Below are 19,356 nucleotides of genomic sequence, written 5' to 3'. Positions count from 1 at the left end.
CCTCATTCCAATTATTCAAAGTCATCTGTTCTGATTTGTTACTGACTAGCAAGAAAAGCAGCTTAAGTATTTATCAATTCTAGGATTATAGGGTTTCTGGAAGTATAGTCTCAGGCATAACTGCTTTTGCAGCTTTATTAAAATCTTAAAAGAATTTTGAAGTGTCATTTTGGAAAAATTATATTTAAGTGAGCATGGTACCAGAAAGGTAAATTGTTTGTTTTGCCTCTAGTATACTGTGAATTATTGGGAATCTGATCTGTAAAAGTAATCCTAATCTTGTAATGTTTTATTGTAAATCTGGTTTATCACATTCTAAAACAGAATAGCTCTCCAGCTATTTTTTAAGGTATACATGATATATACTTACTTTTCTTGCTAAACGATTTATAAGTATTTGACAAGTGTGTGTTGTGACATTTAACTTCTTGAAACAGAGCCCTGAAGTGTTTGCAGGTGGAACCTTGAAAAAAAGTGACAAGAAAATTTAGTTACTACTATTTTTCTAATTCTGTGCCAGTGCTATTGGAATTTTTTATATTTTTAAAATATTTTTTTATATTAATGCATTTTAAAATTAGCAAAGCAAGCAAGTACTTACTAGTTTTCTTATCGAATTTGCACTCTGGAAAACATTAAAAATAAATTAGAAGTGCAATAATAATCAGCAGCAATTTTATTTAGAAAAAATAAGTTACTATTTTCTTTGTCTTTAATGTTCTTCTACAATCAGCTAAATAATTAAACAAATTCAATATATTACTTATAAAAAATAAAAAATACAGACTTTTGAGCTACTTTAGTGCATATGGTGAAAGGTCCTTTCAAATTATATTTCTTAAAGAACTAAAACTACAGACTTCTAAAGTTCATCTGTATGTGTGTTCTGCATTCCCACCTCTAGAGTGCAACCAGGAACCGAGAGAGCAATTTAATAGAAAATATCAAAAACAATGCAAGGCTGGTGCCTTTAACGGCCTTAAAGTTGAAGTGTAGAGTTGCTCTGTGAGAGTAAATGAGAGATGGGAAGAAGCCTGTTGAAGCCCCTTATCACTGACTGGTTTATCCACAAACTGAAGACGGACTCAATCCAGCTGCTCAAGGCCTGCATTAATTAGGACTACAGACAATGCAAAGGATATGTATGTATAGACTCTAAGGATGAGACTGACCTGACCTAAACTGGCAATCTAAAAATAAAATGGTTGGATCCCCTCTGTAGACAATGCAGAGAGTTAGACAACTAGAAAGAACAACTCAACACAAAGTCATCAGTGCTATCCTAAAATAACTACAAAATATATATGTATTGTGACTATTAAAAATATTTTACTATTTTGATGAGATTTTAAAGTATAAATTCAAGGTTAGAAGAACATTTCTGTGTGGAGAGCCTCAAAAGAGACATGCATATTGAGAAGCTATGTCATCTCTGATAATTAAAAAGGAACCTACAGTTGAATTTCTTTATAACACAACAATTACTATCTAACTCAAGATAAAATTCTTTTATTTAGACAGCATTATTAAGCAGGCTTCTTGAAAATTAAATAACCTGGCATTTTTCATTGAGTGTGGCTTTTATTTATAAGTTTCAATTTACATAGTTTTGCATAATTTCAAACCTATAACACAAAAAACTTCAAGGAACAATTATAACTATTGCATAAATGCAAAAACCTTACCTGATTAGCAGGACATTTTTCAATATGAGCAACAATAATTTCTCCAGGTAACTTGACTAAAACATAGGAAGCCATATTACAGAGGGCCATGTTATTTCCATCAAATGTAATAACACTCAGTTCAGACAGTACAGAACACTGACCTAAAAAAGAACTGTCATTTAATGAGGTCACGACAAAACTGAATACAGCGCATTTCTAAAAACTTTCAGTTCTAGCATTATTTGCTTTGGCGTATACCTTCATAGATAGATAGATAGATAGATTAACCTTGTTCTGCATACAACATATTGAGCCATAAACTGAAGTAAGCATTTAGGTTATGCAGTGGAAATACCTTAACCTGCTTCTGTGTGTCCAGGGTAGCGGAGAATGTTTAAATCGGTGAAAATTTTTACTTAAGTCAATGTTTTACAGGCAAGGTCAATGAACCTGCACAATGTGAGATAAAATACATGCATAATTTTTTTTTTTCTTGAGATACTGAAAAAGGACTTATCTGTCTTATCTTGAAAAAAATATAAAGTGCAATATTGGTTTCATTGATGCTGCAAGGCTTTAAATATGACTTCTCTCTAGCCTTTTTGTTCCCTTGGCAGGCTCATCCGCCAGTTTCTGCAGTTTCTAAGCATGAATAAAATCTGCAGTTAGAGCTAAATGAAATAAGGGGGTTTTGTCTTTCAGAAAAGCTAGTATTTAATTTATTTTTCTTCATAAAATGTTGAAATCTTAACATCTTCCTGATAAAAATTCTGAAAAGTCTCAGCTGAAAAATATTGGAGTTCATGCTGCAGATGTCATTTCAATGTTTTCATTAAAATTTGATTCCCCAGGATGTCAATTCAAAGGTACCAAAAGGTTCAGTATATTTCATTCTGCTTTGCTGATGAATAGCTCTTTTTAATCCATTCCAGTATTTAACCTCATATTCCCATTGCAATAACTCTTTAATTTATTTCTTGACATTTATAGATCAAGGCTCCATATTTTATTTAAAAAAAAAAAGATGACTTACAGGGACATTCCCATTCTGGACAACAGCCATCAGTGTTAACTTGAACAGGCATTCCTCGAAAACCACAATTTGGCTTCTGCACATCCTTAGGGCAGTTCCTTGAAAGATTGTATAACATCCAACCCATATTAACACATACATACTGGCTACATTTGTCAACAGGTTCAAGGTATCTCGGCTGTCATATAAGGAAAAAACAACCAGAGTCAACTTTAACTTCATTGGCCATATGAAGTCCAAGTGATTACTTGTCCACCCCCCAGCTCTAAAATCAGCACATCTACCCGCCCCCCCATCATTACTTTTGGAATGACTTGCATTTGTGTGGTTGTAACCAGTGACAGTGATGCATGTCCATTCACCCACACCCTTCCTGTTCCATCCAGCTTTGGTGAAATACCCTATGTAAAGCATTATGCATTGGGGGATATAACCTGGAGCATCTAAAGAAACACAAAATCATGCATTCCCATCATTTCAAACCCTATGACAAAAAAACAAATCGAAAAAGAAAAGCCAGGGTAAGATTATGCAGAAACATCAAAATTGCAAGGGTTATGGCTTTTTCTGCACCTCAGAAATGTATTTAGCTATCTAGAAAACTCATATAGCTTTAAAGCCTGTTTTCATCAGAGCAATACATCCAAGTTCCAGAATATACCAGGGCAGTGTAACAACAGCAACAAAACTATCCTCTAAGAATAACTGGGAATTTTAAAACAAGTAAATGAAATAGAGAACAGGAACTATTTTAAATCTCTGGTATTACATATGTAGAATAATAGAATGGACTGAAAAGTAATATATATTTTAACATACGGGGGAAAGTAAGACTAATCATACCACACACTCAGAAGATGTAGATATCAGTGTATGCACCATTGTGCCAAAGTAAGCCTTGTCAGCTACAGCAGTCATTTCTGAAGAAGGCAGAGCCATTCCACCAGTAGAATGAGATAAATCTATTATAGCTCTGGTTTGCAGCTCTGTGGCCTCTGTTACACTAAAATAAGGTGTAATGGGTTTCTGTGTTGGGATTTTGGACGTATCTGATGTCGCTACATCCAGGACTCCAGAAATAGAGATATTTTTGACTGAGTCTGTATTTCTTGAAACAAGCAGACTCTGAACTGCAGTTACTGGCAAGTAAGGTGGGGAAGATTTGTCAGTTGTGGTTGTCTTTGTCTTGGTAGCATTTTTTTGCTCGTGTGAAGTCTGACCATCTTCTGAAATATCCACAGTTTTTTCAAATGAAGTAGTGTATTTAATTTCTGATGCTATGTATGAGGTACTCTTCATCTGTGATAATGGACTTGTAGTACCAGTTGCTTTCATTATATTAATCTTTGGAGTTTCTCCACTGCTCTGTGAAGCTTGAATTACTGCAGTTGTAAATAAAGATTTGTGTGTTTCTATGGTGGTAGGAACTGAAGCTGAAGCCATATAAAAATCCAAATTGACAACAAAAGAATCAGTGGTTTTTGTAGTAATCCTAGAGGCTAGGGTAGTGCCTGAAGTAACTAATAAACTGGCTGAAGAACTAGGTAGCATTTTTGCAAAAACATAAGGTGCTTTTGAGGATGTAGCATTCACTGTTGTGGTTCTGATCATTGGCGTGGTGGATTGAGTGATGATTCCAGCTGGTATGGCTGATATTGTTCCATCTTCTCCTGAAGAACTTATCGAAGAACTCTGTTTTCCTAGAGAAACATTAGAGATATGAGTGGTCTTAGGAGGAGGTGAAGGCATAGAGGGCTCTAAAGTGATTTCAGAGGCTGTAGGCATTAGTAAAGAGGGCATTACAATGCATGTTTTTAGTGCTGTTGAAAAGTTGGTAGAGAGACTTATTTTTAAAGTGAATTTAGAGAAATCCACAGAAGTTATATGGTAACTGGAATTTTTGAAGTTCCTTGTATATCTAGAGATGAAACTGATGCTTGGGTAGCACTTATATTTTGTGTTAGTGATGATGTGCTACTGACTATGGGAATCAATGAAGAACTTGTAGTCTGAAATGTCACATAAGATGATACTGATGTTGATAACAAGGTTGTAAATGAAGGTAATGACCTTGTAAAAGAAGGATCTTTGGAAATGAAAGTACCTGAACTTTGAGTCACAGGGTCAGTTTTCAATTCTGTATCTGAACTTTTTGGGTATTCTGTAAGTTCGGAAGTGGTTATTGATGTAGCATTTAGAGGTAAGACCAATGTCCTGAGAGGGAAGTGTGTAGACATTACGGGTTTCATTGGCTTTTTAGAAATGGATGACCGTGAAAAGAAATCAGTGTGCATTATATGCTTATTTTCTGTTGAGGCTTTACTTACTACAGACCTACCAAAGATTGTTGAATTGACTAGAGGAATAGAAGCATCAGAAGTTACTGTATAAAGACTTTGGGGGGCAACAGTGGCACCTGCCATAGCTTTGGGCTTCAGGGAGGTAAACAGAGAACACACTGGTGTAGATACTGTGCATGCTGCAGAAGGACTCAAAGAAGTGTTTTTAGGGATTTTAGAAAACTTGAGGTGAAGATACAGTCATTACTGGCAGAGCAGCAGAAATACTGCCCTTTTTTTAATGGAGATGTCTGCTCAGGAACAGTCATTGAAGTTTGCACTGAGTTGAAAATGGCTTTAGAGAAAAACTGGTTGAAGAACTAGCATTTAATGATATCAGAGAAGGTTTAGATAAGGGTTTTGCTGTTTTGAAATAAGAAACTGTGATTAATTGAGGAACACTTGTCCCAGAACTAGAAAATATAATAGTCATAGGAATTTGAGGAGCAGTTGAAGTCAGTGCAGAAATGGGCGTTGGGTAAACTGCAGTTTGACTAATGCCAAACCTAGTTCTAACAGACAAAATAGATACAGAAGTAGAGGTGCTTAGTGCCAATTGTGGACCTAGAAGATACACAGGTCTTGTGAAAGTTTCTCTGTCAGCCTGCAAGGCAGACAAAGACACTTCAGAGTGTATTTCTGCTCCCTTAGAATGACTTACTGAAGGACTCCTACTCTTCCCAATCCCTGCAGGCAGCTCAGAAGTGACAAAAGATATCTTGGAGGCTAAAGTTGTTAGTGCTGAGAAAGGTCAGACTGTTCCTAGCCGAGTGGCTGATGTTTCAAGTGAAAATGTGACTATCACTAGGGAAGTGGGTGTTAATAATGCAGAATGTGTTGGAATAGGACTTGAACTAAGCAGGGTTGTTGGAGTTTATATTGTAATGGGTAAAGTTATAGATGCATTAGAGCGGGCAGTATGTGGTGTGACTGCTGAGGCTTGAAGAAAAATTGGAAAATCTGTTGAAGGGATGGGTTTGGAAAGGACAGTAGGGCTGGCTGTACGGTGAAGTACATCAGAAGGCTCCACTGTACTTGGTAATGAAAATGTTGAATAGGTGGCTGCATTAGATGCTTCCAATGAATAAAAGTCTGTAATGGACTGTGCCGACACATTCATTCCCCTTGAATCTGTGTTTGCATTCAGGGTTATTTTGTCTGTCACACTGATGAGAGTTGATTTATTCCCTGAAGTAACAAATGCAGGAGGTGTCTGAGGAAACCTCTCTGTGGTAGGACCCATGTGAGAGATTAACAGTGAAGGTTTCAGTCCAATTTCTGATTCTGTAGGTGTCACAGGTATGCCTAAAAGGAAAAATGGGTGTTTAATTGTCTTTTATGGGTTATTAGTAAAGAAAAAAGCAAATTTATCTCTACTCAAATCCCATTTAAGTATTAGCTAGTCAAATCATGCCAATGGTTCCAGGTCATCTGATGACTTTGAGGAACTCAGCTGACTCAAAATGTTTTCTAATTTTCTCTGCAAATGAAATAATAATTTTTATTATTGGTGAAAACCTTTATTTTGCAGGGCAATTTTGAAGCAATGAGGCAATTCCATAGAAAATTCAGTAAATCAAAAATAGTAAAATATTTGAAATAAATGCATTACATCCTTAGAAGGTAGTATGTGAGATAACTTTGTACTAGCAAATATTAAGCAAAATGTATTTAATTCAAAATTTGTAGAATAAAATGTGTATTAAAATTAAATTTTAATGTTAAAATAACATTGTGTCCCACAAAATAAGCAAATAATGTGGTATCTTTACACACGAGAAATTACGAAATAGATGAGCTGAATTTGTTAGTGCATCATCCTCTAAAAGACTGAAGTTTTTGCCACAGCTGTATTTCTTTAGTTTGGGATCTGTCCCTTACAGATGTGTAGCATAGTAGCATTATATAGTCAAATATAGTTGCTCTGTGTATTATATTATCACAAAAGGTTATCTATAACCTATATATATAACTCACTATTAGAGAAATATGAGAATTCATCCTAAAAGTATAACTTTTTGAATGCAGAAGCTGTATTTTGGTGTCTGGGAACGCAGTCCATGTTCCAGAGACACAATCTTCAACAGAAAGATGTTCTGAGAAAGCATTTACTTTTAAAAAAATTACATTTGACTAATCTTTTCCTGGGATTTCTGGAGTATTTATAAGAGTAGATCAACATAATAAAGTATACTTACAGTCTTCTGGATAAACACATCTAAGTGTGATCTCATCAAGGATCATGTTTTTGGGACAGTATGGCATGCATCCTTCAACCCTTTAAAATATTGCATAGTCAATTCTACAGACACAGTAGAAGCAGAAGCAATTTTAAATTATTTTACTTTGGCTACACAAACCATTAGAATGTCTTACCAGATTTCTGATAACTTTCCAATGCAATTATGGACATAGCATTTTGAGGCATTTCAAGGTCAAAAAGTTATTGAGCTGCATAGTTCTATTTCTAAACTGTTAGTAATTATTTGCATAGGCTGATGAACATGATAGCTTTGGACCATTCTGCTTCCACAACCAGGTAGAAGTTTAAATCCCTAAGCAGAAAGGTTTTTCACAGAATGATGAACTTGTCTACAAGACTTTTGTTATACCCAGATATGTTCATTTGAGATATTAAAATATTTAGATTGACTCCATGAAGTCTTTTTCTTGTGTCCTTTCAACATAGGAGAATGCAGACAAATCACTATATTCCCATGTCTTATTTTCTGTGGGGACTTTTCAATAAGAAAATCATGACAATAACAACCAGAGTTCCCATGAGGAAAAAGCTAAGAATCCCAACAGAGAAAAGTAGTCATATTAGTAGTATTACCAATCATAAACTGCATATTCCTAGGGAGAGTCTGAAATCTAAAATATCTTCTCTTTTCCACCGCATTGTGCCTTGAGCTTTTAGACATTTTTCCTTTTGGTTTACTGTGGTTTCATAGAGGTTAGGGAAGAACCATGGAGACAGGAAATCTGTTAACTAAATCCCAAGCTAACATCACCCCTCTGAAATCCGTCCCTTCACGCCAGTGGGCATCTCCAAGTATAAAAGTTCTCTCTTCTTACAGGAGAGGGCGTATTCCTCCCTTACTATTCCTGCAATTTTTGATCTCTGTCGTATAAACGCCAGAAAGATGTAGTTGTTTTAGCACCACGGTGTGCTGGTTTAGGATGTGACTAAAAATCCATAGAAGGAAATAGCCTTCATTTCATTTAATATCTTTCTACTTCACCACCACCAGAAGTTAATCCTCTGGGCAAAATACAAACCCTCTTATTCTTGTGTTGGAAAGCACATGTAAATGGGAATACAAACTGTGGGAAATGAGAGGCTTGGTACAAATATTTTCATATGACTTGTGAGAGTTTCTAATAAGAATGATATTGAAATCTGGATAGTAAAACTAAATGGATATTGCAGCAGCAGTAATTTTCAGAAAGCAAATGGTATGGTTATTACAAAAAACAATACAGTAGCAATATGAGAATAATTTTACTTACAGAGGAAGAAATTTACATGCTATTCCTTCAGGATCACTACATGTCTTAAAACAAGGATTAGCACAAGATTCATATCGCCATTCACACATCCTTCTGTAAGGCACAGAAGCACTGAGTTCTGAGAAGGAAAGAAAGGGTTTTTTAATGATTCAATAGTCAATAAACAATAAATTTACAGCTTTTTCTACAACATAGATTGGGATTTTCAGATAAATGAGAAAATGAAAACCAAATAGACAATTTTTTCAGAACTTTCCATGGGTGAGATTTCTTCAGTTTTAAGTATTTTAAGTTTGTTCAAGCTAAAAGACACTTCAAGCTTTGACAATAAAAGCAGCTATTTATTTTTACGATTTACTCTGTTTCAAAACCTCAAAGATCAGTTAAACATAGTGAAGATACTGTTGGTTTCAGATGCAATACAATTACCCAATCCATTTAAAAGAATAGATATCTATAGATTACTAATGAGATATTAACATGCATCGTTTTGTGGCATGCCACTTCCATTTTGAAAGAGTAAGCCATGAAAACACAGTTCAAAGATAAAGTGACCATCCTATCTGCAAAATTTAGAAAATAATAGCATTTTGAGATGGAATGGAAGACAAATCCAGACAGAAATTTAAAATAGGATAAAATATTTGTTACTATTTCTGATGAAATACAAGAAAGAAAGTGTTCTGAAGGCAAGCAGAAAAAGAATGATTATCCCTGGGGACTATGCAAAATTTACCTTCGATGCTAAAGCTACTGAAATGTTTGAATTCTTCTGAATCATCATACTTTTCTGCTTTAACACTGGATGAGGTGAGAATGATGAAAAAGCCTTTTTTACTGTGCAGCTCGAAGGCACTGAGCCCTGGACTCCAGAGACCCTGGTGGTGGAAGAAGGTGGCTCGTCTCTGAAAAGAGGCACTTGCCTGCCACTGCTCCAACCCAATGGTTTCATTGTCATGTACATACAGAAAGTAGTTTGGTCTTTCAGCAGATTCAAGCGAAACAAGAGACAGAGCTTCCACAAAGGAAAAAAAAAATAATAAAAGGGTGAAATTTTCACAGGAACAACTTAATAATTGAAATTAAATCCTATATATTTGCTGTTAAGTGGCTTCTTATCACCAAAAAAAAAAAAAAAAAAAAAAACCCAAAAAACAAACAAACAAAAAAAACCCCCCACAAAACCAAAAAAAAACCAAACCAAAAAAACCCCCTTCAGTTTAAGGTTGTATAAAAGAGAGTTAGAAACACTGAGCAGGGTCTAAAAGAAACTTCAAATGATCCTATACTTCAGAACCACCAGGGAACTTATCAGTTAGACCAAAATTGCATTCAGCCTACTGCTACTAACCTTCAATAATGATTCCTAAGCAGACTCAGACTGGAACTTGCATATCTTGGGAGTTTCTCAAGTTTGGACAAGTGTCTGACAGCTTAGCAGTGCCAAAATTTCATTAGCAAATGATGTCACATTGTAAGAACATTGAGGTCAGGCTTTTTTTATATGCAGTTATGTCTAGAAATTCAGTAAGAAAATCTATGGCCAAATAAGAGACCTGACCTCTATTTGCTCTATCCATGCCACAAATCAAAAGGGAAAAAATTCTCTGAAAATATAAGAATTTATAAGAAGAGTGACTTCATACTTGATTTGCAACTTGAATATGGTCTTGAAGTTCTTTAATCTAGAGGAATACTATCTCATCCCTTATTTCCATATAAAAGTCATCTGTGTACTGCACAGATATAGTGAATTATTTACTTCCCCTTTACATGGGGATTTGACAAGACTGAATTAATTCTTCTGTTGTATGCATTTTTCATTTCAAAATCACATCTAAAAACCTGATTTTCCCATGGCAATAAACATTCAAACGTTTGTAAACTTAGTTCATTTTTTTTCTGTGGAGAGAGCCCTTCTTTATGTTGATTTTTGAGGGTTTGTGATTTTTTTCAACAAATTAAATTATTTGAGAAAGCAATAACAAAATCTTTATTGATTTAATTGGCACAACACGTATGTGAAGAAAGAAAAATAGATATAGAAAGAAAAATATTTACACATGTTTGGGGGGTTTTTTTGTGTAGTTTCGGTAAGTTTCTGATAAGTGAAAAATAGAATTTAGGATTAGGTGTTCATCTAAGAAACTACCTTCTACATTGCACAGAAATGCTGCTTATTAACAGTGTAGAAATGGATTGATCATTCTGAGCTGCACATTTTCTAGGCCAGGAAAAGTAACAAATAAGGTGAAAACCTAAAGTAGAACAAATTTTACTGTAGACAAAAATATCCTGCATTGACCTTCTGTGTTGATATTAGCTAGATACTTGTGTAAAATTCACCAGTTTCTAGTTATACAATCTAACTGGATTTTTTTCACAAAGTTATTCTATTCACTTGTATTTTCTAATGTTTCTAAAATAATTTTTGGAAAGTCAACTTTAAAGCTGGAAGTGAGGTTTTAATATTAAAAAATTTAAATTTAAATTCCTCCTTCATTTTGAAATTGGCCACTTACTCCAATAACTAAAAATATCTAGACTACTTTAGGATATTTATAAGATGCAGCAAAAATTATTCATATAGTTTGACATATATATCTCACCATTAGCAAAACTGCTGAGAACACTTACATAAATCTTTATCTTTGAAAAGACCTGGAGTTATCATGAAACTGAAAATTACATTTCCATGTGCTCCAGTTCTAGGCAGGGGAAATATCTTTCTGCTGGATACATTAGCCCCTATAATTGTGTCATTCATTCCAAAACTTGCCAAAATATAGGGTCCTTCGCCAAGACCTAAGGGAATAATAATCAATTAGAAAAAGAAACATTTTCATCACATAATATACAAAACTTAAGTCTTAATTTTCTACTTGGTTCCACTTGGTAGTGAAAACATGCATAACTCTGTCCTTGACTTTAACCCCAGCACCACACACCTGGTCACTCACCCCACACCTCACAAAAGAATCAGATGGGAAGAACTGAAAAAAACTCATGGGTGGAGATAAAGACAGTTAAGTCATGGTTTGGTTTGAGTTTTGTTCATAGAAAAATAAGGAAAAAGAAAAGAAAACCAAAGAAAACAATTGAAAGAAAAGTGATGAAAAAGCCAAAATTCTTCACCATTAGCTGACCAACTTCAAGATGAACCCTAAAAAATGCCAGTCCCAAAAAACTTCCCCTGCAATTTCTATTGCTGAGTTCAACCTTATGCGTTCTGCAACATCCCTTTTGTCAGCTGGAGTCAGCTGTCCCAGCTCTGTTCCCTCTAAACTCCTGTGCAGCCCCAGCTTGCTTACTGGTGGATCAGCATGAGAACTGGGAAAAGCCTTGATCTTTGTAAGCAGTAGCTAAAACACCACTGTCATCAAAACCACAAAATATATTATTAAATTCATGTAAATTATATGAAGAAAATTAGCCAAATCCAGTACTCCATCCTACTTTTTCTTAGAATCATAGAATAATTAAGGTCAGAAAAGACCTTTAAGACCACTGTCATGGTGTTCACATTTAAAGCCATGTCCTCAAACCTTTTAGAGTAAGATAAAATTCCTGATGACAAAGTAATTGTGGGAAGTCAGCTATACCTAGCAAGACCTACATTCTACTACTGTAGATGGCCAGACAGGAGGAGAAAATAATCATCTCTGTAATGATCCTAATTATAGCATGCAAGTCATCCGGGTCATCAAAAAAAATACATTAAAAATCAGATTCATATCATTGCAATTAGTCAAGTTTCCCTTTTCAATATCAATTATTCCCTATAAAGCATGTGCACAGTACCCAAATATTAGAGAGGATGACACAGGAATTAATTCTGGTAAATGAACACCATTCATCCTTATTCTAAGGTACTGTTCTTTTTACAGTACAATGTTGTGAGATTTGTGCATAAAATGCACAAATGTATTTCGTAAAATGCATAAAATCCCATAGCCTATCAATGTCCACACAGTGTAGGTCCCAGCTCTGAAATTTACAAACACAAGGAAATCTCCTTCTAGAGCTTCTCCCTGACTGCTACCACATGTTGTAGGATGATGGATCAACCCACCCCCCACACTGAACATTCTGAAATTATTAATGGAGGCATTAGGGATTACTAGCACGATTCAACACAGCTGAGCCACTAACCTTCACTCATTAAAAATAAAAGCAATGTTAAAACTACATACATCAAGTCAAAGAAAAGGCCCATAAATTAATCGAGTTTCTTAAACAAGAATATCAAATAGTACATACCTTGGTTGTAATATTCACAGTCATAAGCTAAAAGAAAAAGAAAACAAGATTGTTGTTGTTGTTGTTGTTGTTGTTGTTGTTACTATTACTATTATTACAAAGTAACAAGAGAATCCACGCATGTCTACATCCTAAAAATGTAAAGCTCACTTTCAGGTGAGGAAGTTTCATGTCCCACAAGATATTTCAGTCAGTGATTTTATTTTCTTAGACTTTCGTTCAGTGACAGCAGACCTGAAGCGGGAATTATTCTACAGCTAAGAACCCTTCTTGGTGTCAGTGAAAAGAACAGACTGGGTCTCTTTGCAGCCCTACACAGAAAACTGGACATCCACCAGTGCCTTTCCCAGTCTCTGCACTAACACCCCTAGCACAGCCAGCCCTTTTCACCAAGACAGTGAATTTGGATGTATAAGGATGACTCAGCTAACACAGAGACAGCTTGAGAGATATGAACTATGTTTATTATCCACCTGCTTCTGTCATATTTGTATAATTGGACAGAAAAAAAGTCAGAGAAGCCTGTGAGATGAGCTCTGGTGCGTGGCCAGCCCAGGTACATACCACAGAGCAGAGGAGATCGCCAGTGAATTGCTGCTCCTTGCTGGCAGCACTTGTGGGCATAAGCTGCAATACTGGTACACAAACACTCACAGTCCCCACCTAGATGGCAGTTGCATGTATCTGTGTGACAATTTTTAATAAAAGAAGTCACATCAATCTGGGGAGAAAAGAGGAAAAATAGGTGAATTGCATGAGCTGTACAAAATCCAGTTACAGCAGGAGTTTTACTTCTAGACTGACTGAAAGAATTAAACACAAAAATATTTTCCAAAGTTTGAGCATATTCCTACACAAAATGTACACTTCAAATGATCAGCTTATATATACCTAAGTTAAAGGTCAAAAGAAAAATTCAATCAGTGATTACTAAAAATATGCTTGTCCACACACCTGCTGTTCATCAATTTTAAAGAATTATTGAAGCTGGCAGTTCTGCTTTTATAAGGCAAATACTGCCATCTGTAGTCACCCTGTCAGTTTTGCATGAACAACAAAATCAGAGCTGCAACTCTGATTACCCAAGTTATTAAAGTAATCATTAGTAGAGGGGGGCTTTCCCGGGGGGAGAAAGCTTAAGACCACTTGTGACATTGTGCAGAAAAAAATATTTCTGCACATATCAAGATTTTAATATAATTTGCCCACAAAACTTCATTAGACCAGAAGCCCACATTCTCTAAAATCCCATCACAATATTTCATGACACACTATTTTTACATGATACACTATTTCTTGAGTTTAAATCATCTTTTCTTTGTAATGTTGAGCAACATTTCCAAAACAGTGTTCTTACTCAACACATGGAATGTTTCAAGCAATGCTTCTCTTCAGTTTAGTCTCTGGTCTAGCTCAGTTGTAAAGCACTCAACTGGCACACGTCAGATTACAGAAATACCACCACAGTAACAAAGCAGTACTTATCTAACACGAAGACAGCTTCTCAGCTGGCAGTTGCTAGAAGCTGGCAGGGACTGGATCAAGGGCAGAGAGATGTTATTGTGCCTTTCATTCTTTGCCTGTTTTGAAAACAGGGATGCCACTGGGGACGTGGGGGGCACACATGAGAACTAGCACCATTAAAAGTGGCAGTAGTAGCTTTGTAGAAATCACCAAACAGCAAACTGGTTCCAAAGGTCTCAGCCTGTCTCTCATGCCTGCAGAACAGCATCCCTCCATGGGTCAGCAATATCCCGCTCTTGTGATAAACTGGCAGCCTTGGGCCGAAGTTCCTGCTGACTTCAAGAAATAAGAGGAAGATCCCTTTTTCTCCAAGTGTTCATGTTCCTCAGACTCTGGTGAATTCAGTGCTTATCTGGGCAACTGCAGTGCATCAGTTGCTTTCATCAGAGATGAAAGATTTTGTCTCCCTGAAAACTGGTATTGCAGCCTAAGTTGAACTGCAAGGCCACCTGTCCCACAGACAGGAGCTTGCCTGCATGCGGTGCAGGATCTTCCACCCACATAGCAGGAGCAACAACAAGCCCATTTGAAACCCCTATCTGTGTTTTCTATTCTTTCCATGCCCCCAATTTCAGTCTCTGCTCAGTCTTTTTTCTTGGCACCCTGTTCCCCACCCATCTGCACATGCCCTTGATAGGAGGGCACTTTACAATTGCAGGAGCTGTGCTTTCACGTGCTGATTAATAGGTTCTAAAAACACATGAAAGTTACTTGCTTTACAGACTCCCATACAAGATAGATACATACGTGTGGGAATACTTGTCTACTAATTAAATTACATGTTTTGCACCTGGCATAGATTTTTTAACATAATTAGGCTAATTTTTTGGCATAATATTTTCAAATTCTAATCACAACATGGATAAGATATAGAAAATGATTGTTCAAGAGAATAGATCATTCCAAGTTGTTATAATAATACAGTTTCTTGAAAACTCTCAGAAGTTCCATTTTTATTTATTATTTGCCACTTCAAAAATACACTCATCACTATGTTCTCAGGCACATGCTCAAAAATTCTTTACATAGTAACTTAAGTCAACATTAATAAATCTCTTGGGTTAAGCTACTGCAACCTCCTTCACAGGCAAATTCATAACCATGTTAATATCCAGCTTTGGTCCTGAAAGTCAGGAGGTTCAGCTGAGACAGCTAATGATCTCATTTAGTATTAATAATCACGAAGAAATTAGGAGACTAAGATGAAATGCTGTAATGGTTCTTGCTTGCTCAGGCATAAAGAAGCACCTAAATACCATTGGGAGGCTAAAATCAGAAATAGGGGGAAAATGTAGAAAGCATGTCTTGCATTGATAATGGGAGGATTAAAATGGAATAAAAGATTACCACACAAAATAGTGTTGTCCCCATCTTGTCTAGACTGAACTGAAGGAAATTCTTGTAGCTCAAGTCCTGGGCTCAGCCAGGTATTGGGAAAACAAGGATACCAAACCACAGAGTTTTGATAAAACCAGATGATAAACTGCCAAACAAAAATACCAATGGCTCTGAAGCTGAAATCTTGCTCTCTCATATTTCTTTCTATATAGAGCAGGACACTTAAAAAAATAAAATCATTTGAGCTAAGCCATAGATGCATTACAGATACACTTACTTTATAATCCCTCAATTTATATAAATTTACAATTTATAAAACTTAGCTACCTATGTAGATAAAAGGTATAAATAATACCTAAAGACAATAGAACCTTGATTGTTCAGTCGACTAACTCACAACTCTGTTACCACTTTTATGTTTAGATTCCAGTCTTGAAAGGAACAAGGAGCTCTGCACAAACATAGCCCACCCACACAGAGATACTCGCAGGGCTTTACTCTGTGTCCTCACATTCAGACTGAGGGTACTGACAAGAAGAAATTAATTGCTGGAATTTTATTATTTTCATGACAGCAATCTTGGATATTTAATAAACTTACCACATTACGACAAGGTGCAAAAAGATCACTGTATAAAATTGAACATTCCTTTTTGGCATAAGGGAACTTGCTCTGATGTACTTCACATGGTCTCAGTGTTTCATTTGGGCTCTTGCACTTGAAAACAAACAAAAAAATCCACAAATATTTTATAAGTAACTGTGTTTATCACAGACTCAGGTACACCACAGTAACATATAACTCAATACTTGCATAACCAGAAAATAAAAAAATCAAATGCTATCTTCTTCATCTTCTTTCCTTGATTTGTTTTTATAATAGAAAACATTTGCACAAAAAAGAATCTTTTTGTTTTGTTCTTAAGAACTAAAATGTTCCTGCTGTCTGCTCAGTGCATAAAGACAAAATGTTTTCTTTGTGACACATTATAATCATTACCAGAGCAACCAACTGTAACATCACAAACAAATACATGGTCCAAATCCATCCTGGGTGGTTTTCACTGACTTTAAATGGAGTCATACTACAGATGGCTTTAGCACTGTAAGTTCAAAATAAAGAACCAGTGGTAGGAAGGGAGCAACTCATTAAAAAAATAGAGTCAAAGGTCATCATGATAACTCAAAAATGGGTGAGTTACAACTACATGGCTTATAGGATCTCTTCAAGAAAAAAAAAAAAAAAAAAAAAAAAAAAAAAAAAAAAAAAAAAAAAAAGAGCCAGAAAAATATAAGAAAGGGACACAGAGCTCAGAGAACATGAGTTCATCCGAAACCATGCTGTCCTGGTGAAGCAGGGAAGGTGTGTGTAATGCACCAGGAGGGTGTGACAATGAATGCATATCGGGGGTGTCCCACAGCAGCCTTAGCTGCAGTACGGTCACCCACCTATGCTGCCCTCCTGTGCAGGTGCTCAGACTCTGCTGTGAGGATATGTGGTGCCACTCCCAGGAAGAAGAACCCCTGGAAAAATATCATGCTTCACAGTGCTAATAAAAGCACATTTCCCAGCAGCAGAGCTGTGTTCTAGACCTCCAGCTATCAAATACTCCTTTACAGAATTTAGATTTTTCAGAAATGGTGACCAGGATACATCTCTACAAAGGCCTTTCTGAAAAAATCCCCAAGGCCTACTGTGGGGGCAGATGAAGTGTCAAGTCTCTCTGAGCACAGCTGACCAGCAAGACCAAGGCTGAACTTAGATCCTGAGTGCTCTGGCAGTCATAGAGATCTGGAGGCTACATGAGATTTTACAAATACATATATTCACCAAAAAGTAAGGTGCAAGTCTGAGATATATAAGCAAAAGCAAAACATTCTACAAGTTAATGTGCTATGCAAACACTATACACCTTTTTAAGTGAGCTGCTGAATAAATAATTTCGATAAATTGAAAAAGAAAAATTCAATAACTTCATACAAAGTATTCACACATTAGTTTAGGTACAGCCTCCTAGATGAGCAGTGTAACTCTACATATTTGCCTTGCTTGCTTATGAAATTTAAACACTTTATGTAAAATAAAATATATCCAAAGGGAGATATTGAGGCAGAGAAGCCCCAAAATCTTTATTCCAAAACATTCTTCCATGAGGTATGAGATATTTCGTCAATTTCCTGCTGTGTCAAGGAGAGAACATATTAAAAACTGGTCCTGACAGACATCCAAAGGGAGCGCATTATAAATAATGATTTTTCAGGAGGTCCACAAGGCTATAAAATTTTACATCTTCACAGCACAAATTATTGAAATACTTATTCTCCTGTGTTATAAGCCAGAGTTGCATATACTCCCTATAGCGTCCTCCTACCTTCTCCTCAGAAACCAAGTTTCCATACTGGGTTGTGCCTGTTGCTGTTCTGAACCTTTTCTGCCCATCCTTTCACCACCTCTGTTTTGTCAGCTTGCTCTGTTTACAATGTGCCACTAAAATAAATCTTCATTTTATTTTCAGTGTTCAGAAAGAAACTCTTCCAGGCCTCTTTTTTCCAGCAATCAGACTCTGTTTACTTTCAGTGTCCTGATGCTTCCAACCCCAGAGAAATTACAATTGTTTTTAAAATTGGGATGAATCAAAAATACCAAAAAGCAGTCTACCTAACTTTGTAGAACACTGAAATGTAGACAGCTGTAATTGACTTACACAGTGGAAAACATATCCTTCCCTGTAGTGGTTTTATGTTTGCTAGAATTCTGTTGATTAAATTTAGTGTAGTGGTTTAAATGTCTTTTTTGCTGTGAGATAAGATTAGGATAAAAAAGGCAGGTAGGCCTAACTTAAAGGTAAATAGATAGATTTATTAACATATACTAAAAGAAGAAAATAAGAATTAAATGAAACTTTTAAAACCTTTTTTTCATTTATAAATTTTTTATTTCTTTATAAACAACATAATGAGAAAAAGCTTTTGATTTTTAGTTAATTTTATTATTTGAAAATAATCTTTTATTACTTTTTAAGGAAGAGGAGTCTCTTTTAGTTTATTATGGAGGTTTTTTTACCGACAACCTAGAACAGGGGGTTTTTTAATGGGTTTTAACTGTTACAAAAACATCTGCTTGGGGAAAACTTGTTTCTGTGAAATTTTCTTTTATTAGTAGTTTCTTAGGATTTCTTGATATTTAACTTTGTATGTTTACAGAGATGCATTCCTTTCGAATTGGTTTGTCAAACTATTACTTTTTGAAAAATTACGTCCTGGCCAAACCACTACACCCTAAAGAGATTATTTGGTTTTGTTTAAATTCGATACCTGTTTGCTATGACATAGGGCATTATTAACATATTTCACATCTACAGACACAAAAATTATAACATCCTCTTATACTGTGACCATAATTTTAGAAAATACCTGTACATCATATGCTTATAATATGCTCATTTACAAATTAAAATTATAATCTTTTTTCTCTGCATTTTTATTGGACATGGGACTTACCTGTCCTAACACCCAGCTGTCTCCGAACACCTGTGCATTTCTCACCTCCATGTTGTTTGATGTAGTCAGATCATTTGAAGTATATTTGTCAAAATTTCCACACAACCCTGCGAGTTTGCCCTGAAAGAGAATTTTTTTTTTCATAAACTTGCAGTCAATAATTGGCACAAATGGCACACATG

At 35.7% G+C, this 19,356-nt stretch overlaps 1 protein-coding gene across 1 annotated transcript in view; it reads right to left on the bottom strand.

Moving 5' to 3' along the window:
- Nucleotides 1-19,356, bottom strand: part of OTOGL (otogelin like) — a 91,780-nt gene that overhangs the window by 21,418 nt on the left and 51,006 nt on the right. Inside the window, exons 28-41 of the mRNA XM_066184674.1 lie at nucleotides 19,175-19,294; nucleotides 16,275-16,391; nucleotides 13,377-13,533; nucleotides 12,813-12,839; nucleotides 11,190-11,357; nucleotides 9,289-9,567; nucleotides 8,553-8,670; nucleotides 7,238-7,317; nucleotides 6,045-6,344; nucleotides 3,544-4,475; nucleotides 2,701-2,878; nucleotides 1,686-1,828; nucleotides 602-625; nucleotides 371-463 (exon numbers count right to left, since the gene is read on the bottom strand). Coding sequence (XP_066040771.1) covers nucleotides 371-463; nucleotides 602-625; nucleotides 1,686-1,828; nucleotides 2,701-2,878; nucleotides 3,544-4,475; nucleotides 6,045-6,344; nucleotides 7,238-7,317; nucleotides 8,553-8,670; nucleotides 9,289-9,567; nucleotides 11,190-11,357; nucleotides 12,813-12,839; nucleotides 13,377-13,533; nucleotides 16,275-16,391; nucleotides 19,175-19,294 — 2,736 coding nt within the window. The remainder of the gene's footprint in view (nucleotides 1-370; nucleotides 464-601; nucleotides 626-1,685; nucleotides 1,829-2,700; nucleotides 2,879-3,543; nucleotides 4,476-6,044; nucleotides 6,345-7,237; nucleotides 7,318-8,552; nucleotides 8,671-9,288; nucleotides 9,568-11,189; nucleotides 11,358-12,812; nucleotides 12,840-13,376; nucleotides 13,534-16,274; nucleotides 16,392-19,174; nucleotides 19,295-19,356) is intronic.

Source organism: Chamaea fasciata, unplaced genomic scaffold (assembly GCF_029207755.1).
Source record: "Chamaea fasciata isolate MVZ Bird 193981 ecotype frontalis unplaced genomic scaffold, bChaFas1.0.hap1 SCAF_5, whole genome shotgun sequence".
NCBI lineage: Eukaryota > Metazoa > Chordata > Aves > Passeriformes > Sylviidae > Chamaea > Chamaea fasciata.
The sequence above is the reverse complement of the archived record's forward strand: the minus strand, read 5'-3'. Positions and strand labels throughout refer to the sequence as shown.